Here is a 24,771-nt window from a genome sequence, read left to right as displayed (position 1 = left end):
CACTGATACTGTAAGTGGTATAGAAATGTAGTTGCTTATGCTATATTGCTATTGCTGATTGACATAAAGCAAGCATATTTTGCGCCTACAAAATGCCAATGCCTAAATAATAATAATAATAAGCTTTATTTGTATACCGGTTTTCCGTGGACGATCAAAGCGGTTTCTAATATCAGATTAACAATACATAACACATCATGACTCTGCTTCTCTCCCCTCAAGATGGTGGTCGGGAGGAGGGCTCTTCTTGGCAGGCAGAGGCCTGTGTTTCTTGCCTGCTTCTCTCCCCTCAAGATGGTGGTCGGGAGGAGGGCTTACATGGAGGGGGCAGGAAACAGTTTAAGAGACTGAGCCACCTATGAAACAGCTGGCTCAAGTTCAAAAGTGGGAAGATATGCTGTTGCTTAATGCTTGGTTACTATGAGAGATCAATACAATTCTGATTTGTGTAAACTTCTGCCTGTAACTGAACTACTAGATAAGAGTCCTTTTACTGACATCTACATATCATCCACAAAAGTCGTGCAGCCATTTGGTGAATAGAAGCTTCCTCTGCAATGGAATTTTCCATTTACAAGGGAAATTTAGGAGTTAATCTGATCCTTAGCTTATCATGGTTCAGTTCTTGAACAGACTAAATATGTTCTAAAACTAAATACAGAGGGGGATTTCTGCCAACTCATGCCTCCATCTGCATCCCTACACCACATATCCACCACCATTACAATGATTTCTCACAAAGCAGACGTTAATGGAGATGTAGGAGACTGCAGAGGGGAAAAGAATCAGCATAAACCTGTTCCATGAACATAAGCTCTAAGATAGGGGTGAGAAATTTTCGCAGATCCTTGGCACAATGTGATTACCCAGGACTTGTCTTAGGTCACACCCCTCACAAAATGTGCCTTATTTTGAATACAAATTGGTAGCGTCAGAATTTTCCAGGAGTAAGGATGAAAGAGTATTCATAAATTATCACAACATGGTAGAAAAACTCTCTTTCTCCATGTTGAGAAACCCCCATGAGAAGAATACTGGACTGACAAAAAAATCTTCACAGTTCAAGACTTACTCTGGACACAACTTACATGCGGTTATTTTGCATACAGAATAGCATTTTCTGTGCAGAAAATATTTCTATGCATAAATTATTTTCTTGGAATAAAGAACTGTTTCCTGCACAGAAAGTTTGCATGCCTGCTATTTCACAGATCCTTAGTCTCTCTCTGTAGCCTCATGTCTCTCTATTTTAAGTAAGGGACTAGATCATCCGTGGAATTTGGTTGATTTGAATAGAAAGCAGCATTCTTGGGAAGAAAACAGCTTTTTCTTCCCGGAAAATATTTCTGCACAGAAATATCAATTTTAGCACAGAAAAGGTTGTTTTCTGCATTTCCTAAATTGTGGCAAGGCTTCCCAAACTGTGTGATTTTGGAACACTTTTGCATAGCAGGAAGATAATTACTAAAGTTACTCCTTGCTTCCCTTAGAGAAGAAAATTACTGAAGAATTACATCCTGATTCAGGGACATGAGTCTGAAATAGCAGTGGTAGTGATGGTGTGAGGATAGATTCAGGTAGTACATAAACATGCAGGGTCCTATGTAGTTCATGGACTATGTGCTGCCACCCTTGATCTTAGCCAACAATAGCAACAATGGCATGTCTAACTATAACAAAGAAGACACAGGTCAGAATCCTTTTGGTCTCTTACTTGCTTGTATATTTCCCTGCACTTGTGATAGAACATTTTTGTCCAATACAGAAAGTCTGCATTCAGTAAAGATTATAGGAGCAGAGTTGTGCACAGAGATAAATATTTTGTTGTGCATTGGATTGTGGATTCAGTTGTACAACGTTGCCACTCAGCTTAAGGTTTGTGTAGCACAGTCAATACATAATTTGGCTTGTAACACCAATGCAGGAGTTTAGCCATAGTGTTAAACATGAACAGTAATCAAAATAATCATAACTAGACTAAAAAATTGGAATTGGAGCCTGATTTCAGGCAGGGCTGAGCACCAGTTATTGTTAAATTTGAATAGGAAAGGCAAGTCTATAGGAAACTGTGGACTTCCCAGAAGCATCTGGTTGCCCACTGTGGAAATGGTTTGTGTGTGAGAGAGTGAGTGAGTGGATGCACAAATGAATGAATAGACATAAAATGAAGAGACGAGTGCCCCCTAGCTGATGAGCTTCAGCCCACATCGTTTTCATGCCCATGAAATCAGCTTCACATCATAAATCCAAATAACTTTCTTTGGACACATTCTTTCCAGCACCGAGGCTCTGAAAAATAACACAATGTCCTGTAACATCTAAGTATATTACCTCAAATGTCAGTTCCAGGATTTTGAGTAAGATTTGCTTCCATAAAGGTGTGCTAAGGATCACAAAACAACATCACTTGCTGCTTCCCATTCTCTAAAAGTATTCTTTGCAATGATAAATCACATACACCTTTACATGTCTCCAAATTTTACATTTTGTTTCTCTGTTTATGGTTTTCTCTTCAAGGGACCAGAATTTGTGTAAAAGGGTCATTAGGAGGGACAGGGGAGTGCAAGGCATTTCATTTCTTCCTGTTGCCTCATGTTCTGATGATATCAGGGATTTAAAATTCCTTTCCCATTTCTTCTAACCCTGTATGTCTAGCAACTACCAAGATTCTCCTTAGACAAAAAGGAAAGGACATGTTGAACTCGCTCTTTTCTAACTCATCAAACAAGATGTTAATTGCAATAAATCTGCAAAAAAGAGGGTAAAGAATGTTTAGGAGGCATTACAGAGTTTTTAGAGAAAAGAGGCTGGGCTGATGCATGACATGCTTACACAGTCAGAACACAGAGTTACAAAAAGTTACAAAATATTTAAAAAGAAATGTGCATTTTGAAGATTTCTTCAACCAGAACTTTTCTGGCAGCTCTTGTCCATCACATGAATATAGTGCCCCCTGGTGTTCTTCTTTGGAAAGATGTCTCTACTAAATATTAAACAGTCTGTAGTACTTCTTTTTCTTTTCCTTTTTTGCACACTTGTTTTCGTTTTTGAACCATACCAAACTGGGTCTGCATCCACATTGCAGAATTAGTGCAATCTGACACCGTTTTAACTGCCATGGCTCAATGCTATGGAATTCAGGGAATCTGTAGTTTTGTGAAATATTTATCCTTTTCTGTCAGAGAACTCTGGTGCAGCAACAAACTACAAATCCCAGGATTCCAAAGGATGGATCCATGAAAAAGCAGTGTGAAACTTTGTTGCGACATAACTAATGATATCAAAGCCTCTAGGCAGATTTCCAGTAGAATGATGTCCATAACTCAGCTAGGTTTGGTTGGATAGTGGGTACAAAAATATATACGTAGTTCTTTTTTATCAAGATTCTTGATAAATGATAGGACAGGCTGGCTAATGCTTGGATATTTTTTCCATCCTAGCATTTGTATGACATTTATGAATCATCTACAAGACAACCCCATATGCCCCAACTGTCCCAGTTTGGCAGGGGCAATCCTGATTAACTCTGTCATCCCACCTTTTCAGCTGTTTTAAAAATTATACCATTTTAAAAGCAGCTGAAAAGGTGAGGTGACAGAGTTAATCAGGATTGCCCTTGCAATCTCCTTTCTAATATCTCCTCTTGCCACTTTGTCCTTGCCTTACTTCCATTGCTGCAAGTGAAGTTAAAAATGCAAAACTGAGGGGAGGGGTGAAATCTTATCCTTCCTTGTTAGCTCAGACCAAAGCAAACTGGTGCAACTTCTCCTAGCTTGTGTGTTCCTCCTTTTTCAGAACATTTGCCATACTCTGATGTTACTTAGCCGTATATGCCCCAGTTTTCACCCGTGGAATTTTGAAAATTATGCAACCTCCACCTGATCTCTGTCTCACTGTGGCTTATGGTATTTAATGCTATGCTTTCTTGTGTTATGTTATGTTGTGTTATATCTTTCAGCAAAAGAAAAAAAAAAAGAAAAAAAAGAAAGAAAAAGAAAAAGAAAAAAAGAAAAAGAAAGAAAGAAACTTGTACCAAGGTTGTAAGGATCAAATAATTACAAAATTTAAACACAGTACTCTCTCTATACCCTGGGGTTGACAACTGCCACCACTTTTCATTCCTGTGACACTGCCACATCCCTAGGATCCAGAAATGACTGCAAGTTTTGGTTTTGGCTGTTCTTAGATGTTCTTTTGGGGGGGGGGGGGTCACTAGGATGAAATTAGCCCAACCTGCTATGTTCTGGAGCATTTGGGTGATCTGGGGTTGATCTTTTACCTGAAGAACTTAATTTGGTGTTGGGAGCTTTGAGACCTGGAAAAAACAGATTTGGGGCTACGTTTCACCTACAGCTGTTCTATATGCTTGGGTTTCATGGCAGGGTTATGCATGTATTTAACAGTGCAATGCTAGGCATATTTGTTCAGAAGAAAATATCTGGTTGAGTCCAATGGGACAGTGTCTGAAGGGCTGGGACAGATAACAAAATTAAATGGGTCCCAGGGAAGACATCAACAGCGAGACAAGTGTGCTGCCTTATAAAACTTCTTCTCCTAACATCTGTGCTCACACTAGCTTTCTCCAACCTGGTGCCCCTTGGCCATAGAGTATTACAGCTCCCATCATCCCAGCCAACATGACAGAAGCTGTAACCCACAATATTCATAGGGAAGAACATGGAAAAAGAGCAGCTTATTCCATACATACTTTATACTCTTAAGAATCATGAATTTTATGGATTTGTTTCATGTCTTCCAAAGTATCTGCACAGGATGTTGGATCTTACATGACTTAAAATACGTGTTCTTTTGTAAGCACTATGGACCTAATATACCTTGATGTAGGATATAAATACTGAGAGAATTAACTTTATCTTAAGTGCCTGCTAGGCTAACCCTCCCAGCAGCTGTTACCACTCAAGTACAAAATGAATATGACTTTAACTTTGCCTGGATCTAACCTAATAAATTCTATTGTTTTCCTAAGCACTTCTGTGAATTAAAGTGAACTCTGAGTTGCCATCCAAGTGCACGTATGGGGCTGGAGTGGCTTTTAGGCATGTAGCCAATAGCTTCCCAATTCCCTAATAGGACACATAGCCCTCCCTTTAGAAGGTCTTTCTATCAAAGATTGAAAAACAAGCTCTTCTCCGTTTCCCTTCACTTAAACAAAAGTTTCTGAGCATTGTCAAAAGCTCTCAGCAGGACTGAACTATGTAAACCTGCAGCCAAAAGAGTATGCAGCCTCTGTGTCTTCCAACACAGACTGGCCTATCAAACCACCAAAATCCCACTCTTGGAGTCCTCTCATTCAGATGAAAGACAAATGATTGACCAGGCTGAGGTCTTTTGGAAGAGAACTTAAGTTGTGTTTTCCAAACTTCAGATTGCTGATCATGTTTTGTCTGCCAGAAGCATAGAATCATAGAATCATAGAGTTGGAAAAGACCGCAAGGGCCATCCAGTCCAACCCCCTGCCATGCAGGAACTCTCAATCAAAGCATCCCAGACATATAGTCATCCAGCCTCTGCTTAAAAACCTCCAAGGAAGGAGACTCCACTACACTTTGAGGGAGTTTGTTCAGACCTGTACTATAGTACAGGTATAGTACCATAGTAATGTTGGAAATGTAATGGGTTTATTAAGCAGAGTTATAGCTCCTTGGCAGGATTTCAGTGCAGGCTTGTAGTTCATAAGGGGTCTCTACTGCAAAGGAGAAGGAAAGTCTAATATCTGGGCTGTAGGTAACTGGTGCAGTCAATTCACTGTGTTTGAAGGCCCTGGAACCCATTTCACACATGCTTACTCTCCAGTCTCTGAACATATTGTAGGAGAAAGAAGAAGAAGAAGAAGAAGAAGAAGAAGAAGAAGAAGAAGAAGAAGAAGAAGAAGAAGATACTGATAATGATGATGATTACCACCAGGGCTCAAGTTGACTTACAACAGTTAAAACAAATATAGCTTTTAAAAAATCACAACATACAGAAGAAGTTAAAAATGTGATTAAAGGATTAAATAATTAACAACCTATCTTAAAACCTAAACTGTTGAAAAAAAGCAGCAAATAAGAAAATCTAGCAGCTATTTTGCTTGTTGTCCCTGCCCATTGTGTTAGTAAATGCTCTAGCACACTTCCAACAACTGCATAATTGCTGGGAAGATGAAAGAAGGAAGGAAAAACTGCTATATGTGCCCAGGCTTCCCAAGTGTCAATAAACAACTACAACTTTGCTGCATCTTCAGTCTCAACATCTCCACAGTGAAAGTTGGCACACCACTTCTTTGTAGTTGAGTATGATGGGCACTTGTCACTCAGTATTTTCAACATACACTCACGGATTTCCTTTGGAGTTTTCTTCTGCAGGAACAGTACCTTCATGATGTCATGGAGTCCAGCACTTGAACATGTCAGACTTTTTGTTGATATGGAAGTTATATTAAGTGCTCTGTCAAACTCTTATCGATTCGTTAGATCTGCTGTAAAATTATACAGTACTTGGGACTAACAATTAAGTTTAGGCCTCAGTTTGTATTTTTGTTTGAAAGAGAGCCTTAACTTAGTTCAGTGATTATGGTGATTATTGTTCTTCTGAGGAAATAGACAAGTCTAGGAAAGCTCATGCTGCCAATTCTTTCTTTCAGCTGGTCTCAAAGGTGCTACAAGATCTCTTTACATACTGAGCCATACATGATGATGGGGAAGAATTGAAAGTACAAAGGAACAAATATATACAAGAGCAAGCATAGTGTAGTGGTTTGAGTGTTGTACTCCGACTCTAAACAGAAACTGCTGCAGCATCTCCTCTGTTGTGTGTTCTTCCTCATTAATAGCTTTTGCCACCTTGACCGCACAAAGATGTTGCTTTGTCACACATGTTGGGTTTTTAATCTGTGAAATGTTAGAGGGTATGTTATCAGGACAGGGTCAGAGCCATCTTATCACCAAATTAAGGTGGCTGCGAATCTACATATTTACAATATTGAACAATAATCATTGTAATCAATTGTGAGGGAGAGTTACAGCTCTCTTTCAAATAAAAATACAAACTGAGGCCAGAAACTAATTGTTAGTCCCAAGTATACTTTTACAGCAGAACCACTGAATCAATAGGAACTTGGCATAATAGAACTTAATATAACTTCCAAGAGCCAGCACAGTATAGTGTTCTGAGCCACTAGATTACTATGATAGAGACCAGGGTTCGAATCCCCACCTGGCCAAGGAAACACATTGGGCAAGTCACACTCTCTCAGCCTCAGAAGGCAATGGCAACCCAAGCCCACCTTTCTTGCCAAGAAAGCCCCATGCAGCCATAAGACGAAAATGCCTTTAAGGCACACAACAACAACAACAACAACAACAACAACACCCAGGGCAATGAAGCATATTCAGGGATCTAGAGCTTTCTGGCTGAAGAGAAAGGTCCAAAACACACTGCAGAAATAATCCAGTTTGAGATTTCTTTAACTGCCCAGGCTCAATGCTGGGGAATTCTGGGAACAGTAGTTCTGAGACATTTAGCCTCCTCTGTCAGAGATAAACTACAATTCCCAGGATTCTATAACACTGACCCAAGGCAGTTCAAAGGCCCTCTCAGTCTGGACTGTCTCTGCACTGTTTTGGGCCAGAGAGGCTGAGCAGCTCCAAACTACATTTCCCATCACCCCTTGCGTGGTGACCCGGAAGTACCCAAAGGAGCCCTTCCGGCCGTCTTCGGCATGGCAGTGCTGGGGGCTTCACGGTGTGTCTGGAGAGGGAGGCTGGTTCTCCCAGCCCTGGTTCCCAGGTGGCCCAGGGCCCCAGGAGCCTCTTGGGGATGGCGGGGCTGCTGCGGGGGCCCTGGGACCGGTGAGTCTCCTGCTCCTGGAAGAGGGAAGCACTGGGAAACACTTGCCCACAGGGAAGCACTGGGAAACACTTGCCCATAGGGAAGCATTGGGAACACTTGCCCATAGGGAAGCATTGGGAACATTTGTCCATAGGGAAGCATTGGGGAATACTTGCCCACAGGGAATCATTTGGCAAGTACTCCCCAATGATTTTCTATGGGCAAGTGTTCCCCCTATGTTTCCCTGTGGGCAAGTATGGTTTCTCTATTGGCATGTACTGTCATATGTTTTAGCTTTGTCCTCCTCTCCTAGAGAACCTAGAGAGTTCTAGAGAAGTGTTCTGTTAGGTAAAAACAAGTGTTTGTGTTTTTCTTTCTCACTTTCACGGGGTCCTGTGCCCCTGACCCCAGCAAATGTGGAGGGTCCACTGCACTACGCACTTATTGTGGCTTTCCTTCTTTTGTTAGGCTGTGATGGTTCTTTTGCCCATGTAAACCATCATTTGATTTTACAGCCATTTGGGGATGTTATGTCCCTTTTTCTTCTCCATCTTTAGCCTTGTTCATCTCACGCGGCCAGTGCTTTGGGTATGAGATATTTGGATAAGCAGTGTAGTTCTGAGTATCTTTACAGAGATGAAAGATATTGAGAATCTCCCAGGACTTTCTGCCTAGTCAAGATTCTTAAAACTGTTGTTGTTAAAGGAATAATCCTGTAGTCCCTGTGATGGCACCATAAAGACCATAGGATTTAGTACAGCTCTCTATCCACTGTTTGGAGAGGTCCACCCTTGGAGGTAGGGACCTTTGCCTTGGTGATCTAGTGAAGAAAGTGTCCCTAGGTTTGGGACATCCCCACCACTGTTTTTGGAATGGGGGGGAGGGGGGCACTCAACATTAGTAATCTACATTTCCCTTTTTGCCCTTACTAACATTTAGCATAAGATATTTGTTGCTTTTCTGCTGTTTGGACTAATTCCTTTTTTCCCCCTCAGAAGAAAAGAAATCTGACATTCCATCGCCTCATTTTATGGATGAAAAAGTGCAGGATTTGCTCCACAAGATGACAGGGTTGAATCTGCAGAAGGTTTTTAAGCCAGTAAAGCAGGAACTCAAACCCCCAACATACAAGGTTATGACAGAATCACAACTGGAAGAGGTATTTCAGCATCAGCTTTCTGAAACTAATACATTTGGTTTTAAGATGTGAATTTGGAATGTTTCTGGTTTGTTTGTTATGACCATATAGCAGTGCTTCTCAATTATTTTTTGTCATGCCCCCCCCTAGGAAGAAGAAAACATTTCGTGCCCCCCCCCGCGACTGTAAATAGTATCATTTGTCTATAAAATTGTTATAAGTACACCTCTGCATAACAGAGCCTCGCGCCCCCCTTTACGGAGCCTCGCGCCCCCCCTGGGGGGCCCGCCCCACTATTTGAGAAAGGCTGCCATATAGCATAAAAAAGAATTAGCAAATGTATGTACTCATTTTCCCCCTTGTTTCCCTTTTATCGCTTTGGCTGCATCATGACTGACAAGTGGCTGTTCTCTCATATAACATGCATAGTAGCTTTCAAGAGTGAAATTATTCAGACTATTTTACCACATCAAATATTTCTCATTTGTCAGTTGTTAATAACAAGTACAAACATTGGACTGAACAACTATGAGCAGTTCAGCCCAACCTTTCACATCAGAGATCCAATATTCATCCAGCTGGCTATCAAATATGTAAGAACTGGCAAATTCCAGACAAAATGCCATAACACATGTGAATGCAGATGTGTTTCCTTTCTTTGAAAAGAAAGGGGCAGGGGGTGAAGTGGACAGTCATGCTTTTAACAGAAAGGAACTTATCCCAGGCACTCATAGCTATCTAAACAATTCTATGTAATCAGATCTGTAATAGTAGACATACATTATCTAAGTTGTGTGCACTTTTAATATCTTTTCTGATGGCTTTACATAGTTTCCTCCCTTAAAAACTGAAATCAAGGGCAATGTTGATTTTAGGTAATTTGATATGACATATTTCTGTAAATTAATTGCTTATCTGTTTTAGGTGACAAGACAGGCAACTGAGACAGCTAAAGAAAGGCTTAAAATGCCTCCTGTATTGAGTGAACGGGAACCAATTAATGATGTATTAGCAGATGACAAGATTCTTGATGGAACTGAATCCCACAAATATGTTTTTACAGATATAACATACAGCACCCCACACCGTGTAAGTCTATGTCAGTTACACATTTGAAACAGCATAAAAATTTAGTGCAGCTTGACCTGATGTATAGTTTCACTAGTTGTCAGTAAAACCTACAGGGAAAAGCACAATTTTCAGTATACTGTATCATTTTGCACACACAACCATAATAATAGCTATAGTGATTTCTTCTGCAGTAACTACTCCACAAAATCAAGACATGCAGGCGTTTTCAGAACTTACAGTCACATCTCCATGATATATATATATATTTAAATTGTCCTGGAAAAAAAATCTTCCCTCTAACAGACGCTATTTCCTTATACTCATTTTTTGGCACTATATTCAAACTGAATATAAGTTTGATCTGGTGTCTATTTGATCTTTTGTCTTTTCACACATACTTACTGCATGGTTAGAAAAAGGCTTTTGAACCACCTGTTCCTTTGCATGATTGAACTAAGTTCCAGTTTTGGGGGGAAAGGGGGGTACAAATAAATATAATAATAACATGGCCTTTATCCTCTGCTATTTTCTTCCTATGGGGGTTAAGTTTTTACATTGGGAATTCATCATAGCTGTAGTATAGCTAGCCTTAAAATTAGGAGAAACTTGGCAGCAGAGGCCTGTAAATTGCTGCTGGATATAATAGCTAATGGAAACCTCAGTGCCTGACTTACTAGCTTCATTCCCTGTTCATTAGCCTTCTGGGAGCATCTGGCTGACTGAGCTGAAACAGAAGAACTGAATCAGCAAGGCAGTTTGTAAATATCTTGTCATCCTACATAGACCTTCACAGCAGTGTTGTTAAGCAACTGTACATGAGCTTCTTTAACACCTGTTAACTTGCTTCACTGAAGATCATAGTACATGTTCCCCTTTTAGGTCTTTGGTTGTGAGTTTGTCTTTTAACATGTACATTATTGCCTATCCTCCTTGGAATTAAGGGAACTAATAGCTAAGACTGCAGCTTACTTAAACGTTTTTCAATTTCAGGAACGTTTCATTGTAGTACGAGAAACAAATGGCATATTACGCAAGGCCACTTGGGAAGAAAGGGACAGGATGATACAGATCTACTTCCCAAAAGAAGGACGAAAGCTTAACCCTCCGCTTTTATTCAAAGATGAAAACCTTACGGTAGATGAATTTTCACCAGGCCTTCATCTGACTTTTATATGCACTATCAGGCCTCTCAAGTGTGTGATGTTTCCCTTGGTATTTTTCTCTGTTATCTTGATAGTCGCTTACACCCTAGGATATCCTTAAAGATATTGTGGCCTGTTCAAGCACTCAGTTACTGACTTTCTAAGCTATAGTTTAATTGCTAAGAGTGAGCAATAGGACCACACACTTTCCTCATTGCTATCTAAATTAATCACCAGAATATTTTGAAGTTGTTCGGTCTAGGTCAATAATGACATTTTTTTTAAAGGACCCCAACTCTTGTGGTCAGTACAGATTCACACAAAATGACTGACTTGGGATGGAGGAAGGAGAGTACAGTCCTGTTGTTCATTCAGCTGCTAAATTATAGCAAAGTGAAAACTAACTATCCAGATGGGAGTCTTTGAATTATACCGTGTTTCCCATCATAAGGAAATTTGATATCTGGATTTGAAGTGCTAATGCACAGGAATAGTGGTAATGCTCTGATAAAATTGGGGAGGTCAGCCCTAATCTGAATAGCAATGACATAGCACATTTGAACAGCTTTTCTTGTAAAGGTTTATTACAGAACTGGCTCCAAAATGCTTTCCTGTCTGCTAGATAGCCTTGTATCTTACTGTAACTATTGCCTTTTATCAGTTTTGTGTTTTTGTTCTGGATTGCTACATTTCACTCCTTCCTGTTACAGAGTATATTTCTTCAAGACCACCATGAAGAACTCCTTAATCTTTGCCTTGTACAGTTTGAGCCAGATTCACCTGACTATATCAGAGTAAGTTGCCAGTACAGATGACCTTTCAGGTGCTGCTGAAACATCTATTTGCGCCTGTATTAAGGAAATTACTCAGGAAACTACTAAGAGCTTTAAGTATTGTTTAACTTCTGGGCAGGTTCACCATCAAACATACAATGATATTGATAAACATGGAAAATATGATCTTCTGCGTTCAACAAGACATTTTGGAGGAATGGTGTGGTACCTTGTAAATAGGAAGAGGACAAATGGATTACTGGTAGACATGATCCAAAGAGATTTGTAAGTATTGATAATTAAACTAAAAATGCACAAAGGAACCATTGAGTTTTTTCCCGTGCTAATGTTGTACTGCATAATGTATACGTTTTACAACCTTACTGAGACAAAGGTTGCATTTAGAATTAATGGTCTAGTTTTTATTTAAAAGCTAGTCTGCAGTCATGAGAGAACTGCCAGATTTTGAAGTTTGTCTTGCCATTAGCAATAGGCCACAGCAAGGAATTATTCCAGCTTGCAATTGTGTGCTGCACCATCTCCTTAAGTGGAATGGCACCCCCCCTCCCAGGAATACATCCCTCTGAGTAGAGCAAAGCTATAGGTCTTCCAGAGTAGTATCACAGCAGTTGATTCTTCTAATTATCTAGTGTTTATAATTAACTGGAGCTATAGGCCTTAGAAGTAAGTGTCTAGTTGCCTAATGGCAAGACTTGACAGTATTGGGAATTAAAAGACACGGAACAGGATGACAGAAGCACCTGCTTCAATATATGATATAAAGCAGAATGCATGACTACAGAAACCTATGAAGAATTTATTGGGTTATCCTCTTATGGCTAATGTACAAAACAGTAGTAATCTGAGACTGTATTCCTATACCTATCTAATTGGGAAAAGAACTCACTAAAATCAGTTGGACATATGTTTGAGTAAATATATATAGCATTTAACTGGAGGGACCCCCTTTTGAAATTTTACAGGTATCCTGCCAGTTAACAAAGCCTCTTCTTACTAAGTCTTTTGCACCCCAACGCCCCATTTCCTGATGGTGAAGGAGGGCTGGAGAATTACAGACTTAGTGTCAGGTTGGGATAGTAAACAATGCAATAAAGATTGAGCTGGGACAGAATAGAATTCTGCTGTGGTGGATCCTATGGTAATTGTGTATAACTGGGTACAGTGGGCAAGATGGACAGCACCTGCCCCCAGCATGTTAGAGCATAGATCCACAGGATGGCCACCAAAATGGAAGCTAGTGGAATTTATTTAATAGGCCATCTATCTCCTGAAGTGGGATCCAAGGCAGCTCAGAGGGAAAAAATCTGTGGATGCATTTGGGAAGAAATTTTCAGGTTCAAACTGTTTTTCTTTACTTGTGGAAGGTTGACCTGACCTGGCTGTTTTATTTCATGTGTGTCTGTTGTTCATTTTGAATTTAAAAAACTATTAAAACATTCTGAACTGCTCTGCTCTTCATTCTTCTGGCACTTCTCCTTCAGATGAATCAGAATAGAAAACCTTTTGAAAAACAACTATCTAAACATACAATTGAACAGAAGGCCATCATTTGGATTTCAGGGTATTTACTGCACAGCAGTGGCTTACATTCATACATTAGTTATTTTGTCAAATCATTTATTGTAGCATATGGTATAACACAAAAATTAGTTCATTTTTTGTGAATGAACACAAAGTAAGCTAGACAGATACTTCTCAAAAATAATAATGTGAAATCTTCAAAAAAGCTGATCCAAATTAACATTATCTTTCAGGCTTGATGATGCTGTAAGCTTGGTCACCCTTTATCATATGCTGCATCCTGATTGCCAGTCAGCAAAAGAAGCACAAGAACAAGATATCCAAGGACTAGATTTAATTAAGGTATGTGTGCTATATCATATATTAAAAGGGTTGGAATGTACCTATACAAGATTTTGTCATTATCCTTAATCAGAAGTGTGCACTTCAAATGTTATTGGTCTGCAACTCCCATGATCACCTCTGACCACAATGACAGTTGCAGTCCAACATATGGAGGGCCACACCATGCCTGCATTCTACAAATCCTTTACATTGCTTCGTTGGGTTGCCTGGGATCAGTTTTCTTTTCAGAAAACATTTTTGCAACAGTAGAGAGTCCTATGTCAGAAAATTTGTTTCTCTGAGTGAGAATGGCAGTTAACTTGCCACTTTAAAATCATAAAACTAGTTTAGTCTCCTAAGATGTTCAAAACGTTACAAACTACAAAGATGGCACTTTTCTTTTATACAGGTTTTTGCAAGAGCAGAAACAGAGAGAAGTGGCTACATTGAACTTGCACTACAAGCTTATCAAGCAACTCTGCCTAGATCTGCTACTTCATAAAATTATAAATTTAACCAGTGTATTGCATGGGTGAGTTATATCAAATGGTACACAATAAAATGCTTTGTTGTACAATATATTGTTCAAGTACTTCAGCTGCTTTCTGTAATGTACATTTGACCAGTCAGTTCACTTAAGCATTGTAACTTTTTATTAAATTAATGCTTTGCAGGGAAAACACTGAAAGGGAATTTTAAAAACATTTATTAGAGGACTTTCTCTTCATGTAACATGAGGTTGTAATAGCATATAAGGAGGCCTATGGAACAGAAATAGAAGGTACTCTTTGAATCTGTCCCTACTTCATCTAAGTATAAAAAAATGTCAAGCCACTTTCCACCATGAAGATTGCACTAACAATCAAGTTAGTGAAAAGTAATTTGTAAGAAGTTTGTTTGTTTGTTTAAAAAAAAGATTCAGTCAGATATCTCTTCATCCAAATTAATATCGGTAGTATCAATATCCTCCAGGTCTAAGTTATCCAAGTCTTCATCCAGTTCCAATAATGCCTAGGGCAGGAAGTACATGGTTAGATGCCTGGTCTTACACAAAGAATTTTCTTCTATCAAATATAAAGCTGGTACAGTGGTACCCCGGGTTACGAAATTAATTCGTTCTGCCGCCGCTTTCGTAACCCGGAAACTTTCGCTAGCCGAAAAGCCCATAGGCGCTAATAGCGAAAGCCGCGATTTCGTGCGAAATCGCGCCGAAAAGCACCAAAAATTTTCTTCGTAACCCGGAATAACCTTCGTAACCCGGAACTATTTAATTGAATGGATTTTTTTCGTAACCCGGAAATTTCGTAAGGCGGCGCATTCGTATCCCGGGGTACCACTGTATATTATTTGGAGAAAAGAGTCACAGGTGAATTGACATTACCTGTTCTTGTGCTGGAATGATGGTTCCCCAAATAAATATGCAGTATACTCAGTTCTACCAGCAGAATTACTTAGTTTTCTTAACTATGAACCTCTAAACATACAGTATGCCTACGTTTTGCATATTTTCTGCAATTCCCTTCCCCCAAACTGAGTAACATACTGCAAACACAGATAACTATAAATCTCCATGTCCAATTTGTGCCAGAGTTTTTCAGTACTCCTAAAGCCGTGGAAATGACCTACTCCTCTGGGGCTGTGAAAAAATAAGGCCATACATTTGGAGAGCTGGATTTGGAGGGTTAAGAAAGAACCTTTGTGTGAGATATCCATTACTCAATTTTGAGGGTGCTGCATAGTGTTCCAAAAACTTGGCTCAGGTTTAGAGAATAACAAAGCTGAATTATTTCTGTGGTGTAGCATGGGAAGGAACATGGGTTGGTACAGTCTGTTGGACCACTGACAGAGTACTATGAACAAGAAGCTTACAATAACTGGTGGGTCGATTTTTATCTAAGACCTTCCACTGTGTGAAGGGGTTGTCTCATTTACACCAGTATCAGTTGCTGTTTAGCCATGAGACAGTAATGACACTAATTCTGCATGTTGGCAGAACTAATTTGATTTTTTAAAAACCAAACCCTGAAAATGTGAAAGAGCGGCACTAAGCTTTTTGCTGGCCCAATTCAATTCTCAAACTAATTTTCCTGATTTAGCTAACAATACTTATTATGCAGGACATCTGTGAAGGTTCATTCTTGGTTGGAACGAAAAGTCACCAACCTAGAAAAATAATTGTTCACAAGACATAGTTGCCATGACTGTGCAATGTTTATTCCTAGGATACAAACACAGATAGACTGGGGGAGGGTCAGGGATAGCTGATTAGGTTCTTTGCACATGCCATATGCTTGACACATCTAGGTTAAAATACCTATCCTAACTTTAAGCTGACTGCAGCCAATATAGAGAAAGATTGCTACAGAAATAAAGTTAAACTAGGAAAACATTTATAAGTTAGGACAAGGAAATCAGTTTAGTTCCAATTATTAGTACTAATGCACCCAAAATGTTAAGATTCATGCTCAGCTACATGCTGAAGCAAGTTTTATTCTGCAGAGGATGCATTTTGCTCCAAATTTCATAAATCAAATGTATAGAGAAATGATAGGAAAATGACAACAGAAAATGAAGGTATATTGGGATTAAGAAATGTATTATGCATTATGCAGAACACTGATGGTGCTGAAATAGTAAAATTCTAAATTGTTCAACACCTACAGCTGTGTCCCTATAGTAAGTGTGTTAGGAAGAGATGGACAGGTTGCTTACCTGTAACGGTATTTCTTCGAGTGGTCATCTGCGAATACATACAAATGGGTTGTACTGCGCCTGCGCAGTGCCTTCGGAAACTTCTGGAATCACTAGGCAAAGTACACTTTGCAACATGTTGAAACTTTTTGGCGGTAACCCCGCCCATCCCCTATAAAGCCTCCGTTCCCGCTCTTTTCCCCAGTTCCGCAATTTTCCGCCGTGTAGGCGATACAAAAAGAGCCAATCAGAGCAGGACACTGAGGGGAGGATGGGCGGGATTTGTATGTATTCGCAGATGACCACTCGAAGAAATACCGTTACAGGTAAGCAACCTGTCCTTCTTCTTCGTGGTCTCTGCGAATCATACAAATGGGTTGAGACTGGCAAGCTAAGGTCAGTGGAGGCGGGAGTGTCATGGAACCTCAGTGAGCCAATAAGTAATGGTCAATAAAGATAACTGAAACAAGTATAAGAATCGATGGTTTGTTTATATACTTGTAAAGAAATCCCACCTCGTAAAAGCAGGCCCAAGAGGACCCTGAACCCCAGCATTGAGTCCTTCGAGGACGGCCATAATGATGCTGTCGGTGTCGGTATGGAACACAGTCAGCAGTCAAACACAATCAATGTAGTCCTGATACCAACACAGCCCTCCCGAAAGCTGCGTCCTTTTTGGCCCTAGTGTCCAACCTGTAGTGTTTAATAAAGGTTAGGGGTTGAGACCAAACGGCAGCCTTGCAAATCTCGTCCAAAGGGATACCAGACAAGAAAGCAGAAGAGGCCGCTAACGCCCTTGTGGCATGGGAGCGGATCCTGGTTGGCAAGGGCTTGTCCAAAAGCTCATAAGATAGGGCAATAGCGCTCGAAACCCACTTAGAGAGCCTCTGGGCCGACACGGGCAGTCCTCTTTTCGGTCCCAAGTAACACTGGAACAGTCTCTCAGAGCGGCTCGAGTGTTTAGTTCTGTCCAGGTAAAAGGCTAAAGCCCTACGCACGTCCAGGGAGTGGAGGGCCCGCTCGGTATCGGTAGTCGGGCTGGGTGCCAGGGTTGGTAAAACAATGTCCTGGCACATATGGAAAGTGGAAACAACCTTGGGTAAGAAGGAAATATCTGTCCTGAGGACTACCTTGTCCAAGTGGAACCTAAGAAAGGGTTGGTCCCGACGCAAGGCACAAAGCTCGCCCGCCCGGCGGGCAGAAGTGATAGCCACCAAAAACACTGTTTTCCAGGTTAAAAGTCTAATGTCAGTGGTGGCTAAAGGCTCGAATGGTTTAGATTGTAAGGCCCCCAACACCGTCTCGAGACTCCAGGCCGGAGTCGGAACCGACACCTGGGGGTATAAGTTATTGCAGCCCCTCAGGAATCCCTTGACAAGGGGGTCTTTAAAGAAGGAGGGCTTCCCATCAAACTGGAAGGACGAGCAAATAGCAGACAGGTAGCACTTAACAGATGTGATACAGAGGCCCGCATCAATTAGGGACATCAGGAACTCCAGGACCACTGGTGTATTCACCTGGGCCAGGGAGAGGCGTCTGTCAGACAGGAACCGAAGAAACCTGTTCCACTTAAGTCTGTAAGATTTTTGGGTGGCCGGTTTCCGGGCGGCCAAGATGACATTCCGTACCGAGGCCGGTAGCCGGGCTAGGGATGGATTCTCCACGCCACCAGGGGAAGGGTCTCGATGTCCGGGTGTCGAACGCGACCTCCTTGAACCGTGAGGAGATCCGGTCTGGGCTCGAGCCGGAGAAAGTTGGCTCGAGAGAGGTGAAGAAGGCAAGGAAACCAGGGCTGTCCCGGCCACCAAGGCGTGATCAGGATCGCGTCGGCTGAATCTGAAACCATCTTCGAGACTGTCCTGGTGATCAGTGGGAAGGGGGGAAAGGCGTAGAGTGCTATCCCCGACCATCGGAACCCGAACGCATCCCCGAGGGAGTCGTCGTCTGGCGTCCGGGAGCAGAACTGGGGACAATGGGAGTTGTACACGGTCGCAAACAGGTCTATTTGTGGGGTTCCCCATCGGGCAAAGAGGTCGTGTACAGTCTCCGGGTGGAGCCTCCACTCGTGGCACGACGAGGGGGACCTGCTTAACAGATCCGCCTGAGTGTTCTGGGTGCCTGGCAAGTGTACCGCTTGGAGCAAAATGTTTCGGGCTATGCACCAGTCCCAGAGCCGGAGCGTGATGTCTAGGAGGGTGCGTGACCTGGTGCCTCCTTGTTTGTTCAGGTAGTACATCACCGTGGTGTTGTCTGTTCTGAGCTGAATAACTTTCCCCGACAGTGAGGACTCGAAAGCTCTTAAGGCCTTTTCCACCGCCAACAGCTCTAATGCGTTGATGTGGAGTGTCTTCTCGTCCCGGGACCAGATGCCTTTGGCCCATAGGTCTAAGGCGTGGGCACCCCAACCGTCTTCCGATGCGTCTGTGGTCAACACCAACTCTGGTTGGGGCGGCGAAAAGGGCATGCCGGCGCAGACGTTCCGGCAATCGAGCCACCAACGGAGGGAGCGAATGACTGGTCTTGGCACGGTAAGTCTGCGGGAAGGGGGGTCTCTTTCCAGATCGAAGACCGACAGGAACCATGACTGCAGTGGTCGAGCCCGAAGCCTTGACCACGGAGTGACGAATGTTGTCGACGCCATGTGACCCAATGCCACCTGAATGTCCCTTGCCATAACCCGCCTTCGGGTGGTGCACCTGTTGACGGCCCGGGCCAAAGCCTGGAAACGGTCCGGAGGCAGATAAGCCATGCAACTGTTTGAGTCGAGGAGGGACCCGATGAACTTTATCTGCCTGGTGGGAAGCAACTGGGATTTCTCGATATTGACCACTAGGCCCAGGTCCCGTAAGAGCTGGAGTGTCTCTGAGGTGTGTCGTCGTAGCTCCTGGCGTGAAGGGGACACGAGAAGCCAATCGTCGAGGTATGGGAAGACCCTCATGCCGCGGCGATGTAGGTGAGCAACCACGGGCGCCATGCACTTGGTGAAGATGCGAGGAGCGGTAGATAGGCCGAAGGGGAGGACGTTGTACCTGTAGACGTCCGTCCCGACTGCGAACGCCAGGAACCTGCGGTGGGACTCCCGGATGCTGACATGGAAGTAAGCGTCCTTTAAGTCGATCGTTGCAAACCACAGGTTCTGCTGCAACAAAGGTAAAATAGAAGCAATCGTTACCATCCGGAAACGACGATAAGACAGGTAAGTATTCAATCGTCTAAGGTCCAATATGGGCCTGACTCCCCCATCCGGCTTCGGGACCGTAAAATAACGGGAGAAAAAACATCTAGGAACGTCGACGGGATCGACAGTGGAGATGGCGCCTTTGGCGAGAAGGGTGCGTACTTCGTCGAGAAGGATGTCTGAGGGGGAAGTGGACAGAATAGCTCCAGTTGGTGGGAGCTCCTCAAATTCAAGGGCATAACCCCTACAGACGATGGTGAGGGCCCAAGAATTGGTGGTAATTGCGGCCCAGGTGCTAACAAAGGGCCTCAGTCTGTCCAGAAAGGAAGGAGCAGGAGAAGCGACGGAGTACGCTGCGTCCCATCAGTTCCTCTTCTTAACCGGGTCTGAGTCCTGCCCCCTGTAGTTCTTCTTGTATTTGGACCCCGACCGACGGCCCGAGGAGGAGGAAGACTGGGACGGGAAGCGTTGTCTTCCCTGATCCTGGCGCTGGAAAGGCCTATCTTGTTGGTAGGGCCTCTGGCCCTGGCCATACCACTGGCGCACCGCGGTGAAACGCTTGCGAGCAGACGACTGGGGGGAAGAAGACATACCGTGCTTCTTGGCAGCGGTCCTCATCCTGTACTTAAAGTTAAGCTTTTCGTCCGTCTCACGATGGAAGAGGCCGTCCTCGTCGAAGGGCATGTCTTCGATGGTCGAGCGAGCATTCTGGTTTAAGTCCGAAGACCTTAGCCAAGCGTGTCTGCGGAGTGCTATGGCAGCCGCCATAGACTTAGTGGAACAGTCAGTGGCGTGTCTGGCCGAAGTGATGAGCCATCCTCCAATTGAGTGGGCCTCGTCGCGGACTTCCGAGAGGATAGCCTGGGAGTCATCAGGTAAGTCCGGAATGAGAGGGGACACTTTTTCCATGAGCCACTGTATGTAAGCGCCCATGCACGCGTTGTAATTCGCCACTCTCATGCCCAACGCCGAAGAGAAATACGCCTTCTTAGCCAGGGCGTCAATCTTCTTAGCTTCCTTGTCGGAGGGCATCAAGGAAGCTTTCGGGGTGGACGCATGCTGCGAGCCCTCTACAATGGCCGAACTTTGCTTGGGGTGCCCAAACAGCCAAGACGGAGTCGGTGGAGAGATTCTATAGAGGGACTCAACCTTCCTGTTGTTGGACGCCGTGGATGCAGGGGCCTCCCAGGAGTGCCTGGCCAACTTCTCCAAGGAGGGAAGAAGAGGTATTGCCGGCGGGGTAGGCAGTCTCCCATGGATCTGTCTCTCAACCGGGTCCGAGGCTTCCTCTTCAGCTTGGGAGATCTTGATGTCCAGAGCGTTGCCCATTTTGATGACATGCTCAGCGAAGGTTCGGACGTCGTCGGAGGGGGACACCGCACCCGGTTGGGCAAAGTCCTGGTTGGCCGACTGGTAGTCATCGTCCCGGGAAGAAAATGAGTCGTGTCTCGGGCGATAACGGGCCTGGGAAGCTGTTTCGTCATCAGATTCGAGGTTCACGACATCCGGGTCGGTAGCGGCCTCCACTCGGTGGGGTGAAAATGCAGACACCCTGGAGGGTCTGGAAGAAGCTCTTGGTCTCGATCTCCGATGTTCGATGAGGGACTCCACATCCTCTTCAGGGACTAGTCTGTAGTACCTCCCCGTTTCAGAATCGTAGTAGTACTCAGGCTGAGGGTCCCTGGGTGGAGATGGCGACACAGCTCGACGTGCGCGGATTGGCATTGGAGTCGGAGAGCGACGGTCATCCCTGGAGCCCACAGGGGAAGCCGGTTCCGAGAGGAGTTGAACAGCTTCTTCGGGAGCATGTCGGAAGGTAGGCAGAGGTCGGGATCCCGAGGCCAGATCACGAGGACGGTCCCCACGGCTGGGGTCTATGACGTGCGACCCGGAGGTCGAAGTCTTAGCTCTCTTGGCCGCCAGGCGTGGGTCTGATGGTCGGGAGTCGGCCTCCGACGGTCTACGGTCGGTATCCGAGTGCCTGCGTACCGAGTCAGAACGGTCTTCTGGGCGAACCTGTGGAGTGTCCTCCTGGCCTCGGTCCAGGGAAGGACGTCTAGACGGCTGACGGTCGTCGCCCAAAGAAGAAGATCGGGGTCTCTTGGATGACGCGTGAACCCCAGTTGGAGATTTAGTCGCTCCCGTAGACTTCAAAGTCTTAGTAGAGGAAGGCCTCGAAGCGGAACCCGACTTCGGAGTGGTAGAAGTGGGCGCCTTCGGGACAGAGGAGCTCGAGGCAGAACCCTTATGGGAGCTCGAGTCCTTCTCGGTGGTCCGACTCTCCTTAGGGACCTTCTTATGCTTCTTATCCTTTTTGGACGCTTTGGGGACGGGTTCAGCCGGGCCCTGTGGTTCAGACGGGCCATCCCCTGACGGATCCACCGGTGGCGACTGAATCGGAGACTCGGCAAGGGTCGGCAGGGAAGTCGTGGCCGAAGATGAAGCTCCCACCGAAGACATTGCCCCCGAGGTGAAGACTTTAGTGTAAATAGCAGCCTTCAACCTTGTCTCCCGGTTTTTCCTCGCTTGAGGAGTCAAAGACTTACACAAGGCACAAGAGGCCGGAACGTGGGTCTCTCCTAAACACAGGAGGCAAGAAGAGTGGGGATCCTGGCCAGGAATCTTACCCCCACACACGGAGCACTTTTTAAAAGGCACCGATGGCATGATCCGAAGAGCGAGGTCAGGCGGTCCGGGTCGGCAACGAGCGAGGAGACAAGTCCGAGGGAGAGGCAAGTGCGAGGTCAAACACGTTCCGGGGTCTAAATGCCAAAATCAGATCAAGGGCTAATGCAGAGAAGAGTCAAAAACGGTCCGAGGTCAAGTTTTCCAGTGATTCCTTTAACACAGAGAGCGAAGTTCCTAGTGGCAGCTAACGCGGCGGAAAAAAGGAACTGGGGAAAAGAGCGGGAACGGAGGCTTTATAGGGGATGGGCGGGGTTACCGCCAAAAAGTTTCAACATGTTGCAAAGTGTACTTTGCCTAGTGATTCCAGAAGTTTCCGAAGGCACTGCGCAGGCGCAGTACAACCCATTTGTATGATTCGCAGAGACCACGAAGAAGAACTATTTTTCTCCCCCCTGTGCTAGTTTGCAATACAGAAGAAGGAATGTTATTATATTTAAAACTGCAATAATTAGTTTATAAATTAAAGCAGAGAAGCAAAATGTATTTCAATTTAACTACTACCTCATTCTGTGTATAGGACAGATTTAATTTTGAAAGTATCTAGGTAACTTAAAACCACAGAAATAACTGCTAGGAAGAGTAGAGCCTCCCAGCTGAATTATTATTTCTGTTTGGTAAACTTGCACTTTTACCTTTTCCTCTTTAGTTTCAATTGGATCCTTCCCTGCAACTGGAGTCACTGTCACAGGCTTAGGTGTAGGAATCAGTTCTTCCTCTTCTGACTCCTTATGATGAAAAAGGAAAGACTTTGAAATATTTGATGTGGGCTTGTCTAAAGAAAAACTAGACCCCATTACAAGCCATGATGAGCCCCTCATTCTTTTTCATAGAGAGAAGCATACATGTTATGGTTATATATACAGAAATTTACAATTTTGATTTATTCCAATCACAGATTCTAATGATAGCACTTAGCACCACTTTACATTTCCCCGTACAAGCTGGGTACTTATTTTACCAGCCGATGGAAGGCTGAGTCAACCTAGCCCTCTGGGATTGAACTCACAATGTTGTGGCTGCAATACTGGCATTTAACCATTGTGTCACCAGGGCTCATGATACACTATATTCTAAATATGCTTTTAGATCCTGGCTTGTTTTGAATGAACTGTAGTTACAACAAACAGTTGTGCATATTTTGATGTAAGAAATAACTGGTCAACATTCCATCCACACAAATTCAATCATTTCTGTTACAATAAATCATGGTTTCTGATATATGAAACCAGGTTTTTCTCATCCATAGACTGCCCTTCCACAAAACTAATGGTTGCCACTTCTCTTCCTTCAAGACAAAGAAATAACCACCTGTATCTTCCATGTCCTTAGTATGAAACAAAGCTTAAATGTATAGAATTGTGTATTATATACATGTATACAATTGCAAGTGTGGCTGTACAGGTAAATATTCTGCCTCCTTCCTTGTCAATATTCAGATATATACAAAATTTTTAAGTTCCATGTATGCAGATGGTTTAGTAAATAATATGGTGCTGCAGTAGCAAGACTGCTACCTTTATCCTTCCCATGCAATCAACACTTATATTTATAGCCACATCTATTTTATTAGTAACTCCACAAGCCAAGATCATCTTTTCAACTTTTGAAACAGTAGCAATATTTTTTCCTGTTTTCATATCCAGGTCTCCCTTACAGTAGATAAAGAAAGAAAAGGACATACACATTGTAACTGTAAACTGACTTATTTACAAACTGTTCTAGCATATTACATTGACATAATTTTAACTAATTCTGCCTCCTACCATACACACATAATTACATTCAAAACTTACCATGCTCATCTGGCACTTTTATTTATAGTGAGGACTGATTCAACAGGCCGACATTTATAGGGCTGCTCCTTTTGATTTCCCCAAAATTAACACTATGTGAACATTTTTAGGCCTCTGCTTATTTCTGAGTATATAAATCAACTCTGAATGAAAAATGCAGCAACATTCAGATAGGTGGCAGCAGATTTAAATTACAGGAATCAGACAAAGTTGTAGCAAGAGTTAACTACATAAACAAAAGGTATTTAAGTGCCATCAAGAATTTTTACATATTGTTTACACCGTTTTCCAAAACAGTTAGCAAACAGTTACAAAGCAATCTCTTGTCAGAAAAGTGAATTGTACATAAAGAGGAAGAGCAATCCATTTGGCTTGGGTTTGTTTTCAGTATATCCATTTAAAAAACCCATTACATGTGGAAGGATTCTAAAGCACTTGTTGGAGATGATATTCATGAACAACAGTTGTTAATACTGACCTCATATACTGCCCCTTTTTGTGGTGTGAAACCTTTGGCTTCTTCCAGGATGTTTCTCTCTTCATTTGGCTATCAAAGGTTAACAGATATAAGCAGAGGTTTTTACAGATGCCCAAAATTTCT

The 24,771-nt window shown here is 43.2% G+C and overlaps 2 protein-coding genes across 3 annotated transcripts in view; one reads left to right on the top strand and one right to left on the bottom strand.

The window, feature by feature from the left end:
* The first annotated feature begins 7,696 nt into the window (after window positions 1-7,696).
* MRPS22 (mitochondrial ribosomal protein S22) lies at window positions 7,697-14,322 on the top strand. Of its 2 annotated transcripts, none has more exons than XM_089509258.1 (8): window positions 7,697-7,850; window positions 8,829-8,989; window positions 9,893-10,057; window positions 11,030-11,173; window positions 11,892-11,975; window positions 12,094-12,239; window positions 13,730-13,838; window positions 14,230-14,322. In XM_089509258.1, the coding sequence occupies exons 1-8, from the start codon at window positions 7,721-7,723 to the stop codon at window positions 14,320-14,322; spliced, it is 1,032 nt and encodes a 343-aa protein (XP_089365384.1). In that variant the 5' UTR covers window positions 7,697-7,720. The 2 variants fall into 2 exon arrangements, with proteins under 2 accessions (XP_089365384.1, XP_089365383.1); XM_089509257.1 differs by having other exon boundaries at window positions 8,826-8,989.
* COPB2 (coat protein complex I subunit beta 2) overlaps window positions 13,576-24,771 on the bottom strand; it is a 28,647-nt gene continuing 17,451 nt past the window's right edge. The window contains exons 20-22 of the mRNA XM_089509256.1: window positions 24,649-24,717; window positions 23,010-23,102; window positions 13,576-14,831 (exon numbers count right to left, since the gene is read on the bottom strand). Coding sequence (XP_089365382.1) covers window positions 14,739-14,831; window positions 23,010-23,102; window positions 24,649-24,717 — 255 coding nt within the window. The 3' untranslated portion in view covers window positions 13,576-14,738. The remainder of the gene's footprint in view (window positions 14,832-23,009; window positions 23,103-24,648; window positions 24,718-24,771) is intronic.

The sequence above is a fragment of the Sceloporus occidentalis genome, unplaced genomic scaffold (genome assembly GCF_023333645.1).
Source record: "Sceloporus occidentalis isolate IW3139 unplaced genomic scaffold, rSceOcc1.0.p SCAF_2, whole genome shotgun sequence".
Classification (NCBI taxonomy): domain Eukaryota; kingdom Metazoa; phylum Chordata; class Lepidosauria; order Squamata; family Phrynosomatidae; genus Sceloporus; species Sceloporus occidentalis.
This window is presented reverse-complemented; position numbering and strand designations above follow the sequence as displayed.

Bases quoted from the DNA above. Each gene is read 5' to 3' on its own strand.
- MRPS22 (XM_089509257.1), top strand. From the start codon at position 7,721: ATGGCAGTGCTGGGGGCTTCACGGTGTGTCTGGAGAGGGAGGCTGGTT. The intron at 10,058-11,029 runs GTAAGTCTATGT...TTTCAATTTCAG, and splicing joins CATACAGCACCCCACACCGT to GAACGTTTCATTGTAGTACG. The intron at 11,976-12,093 runs GTAAGTTGCCAG...ACTTCTGGGCAG, and splicing joins ATTCACCTGACTATATCAGA to GTTCACCATCAAACATACAA.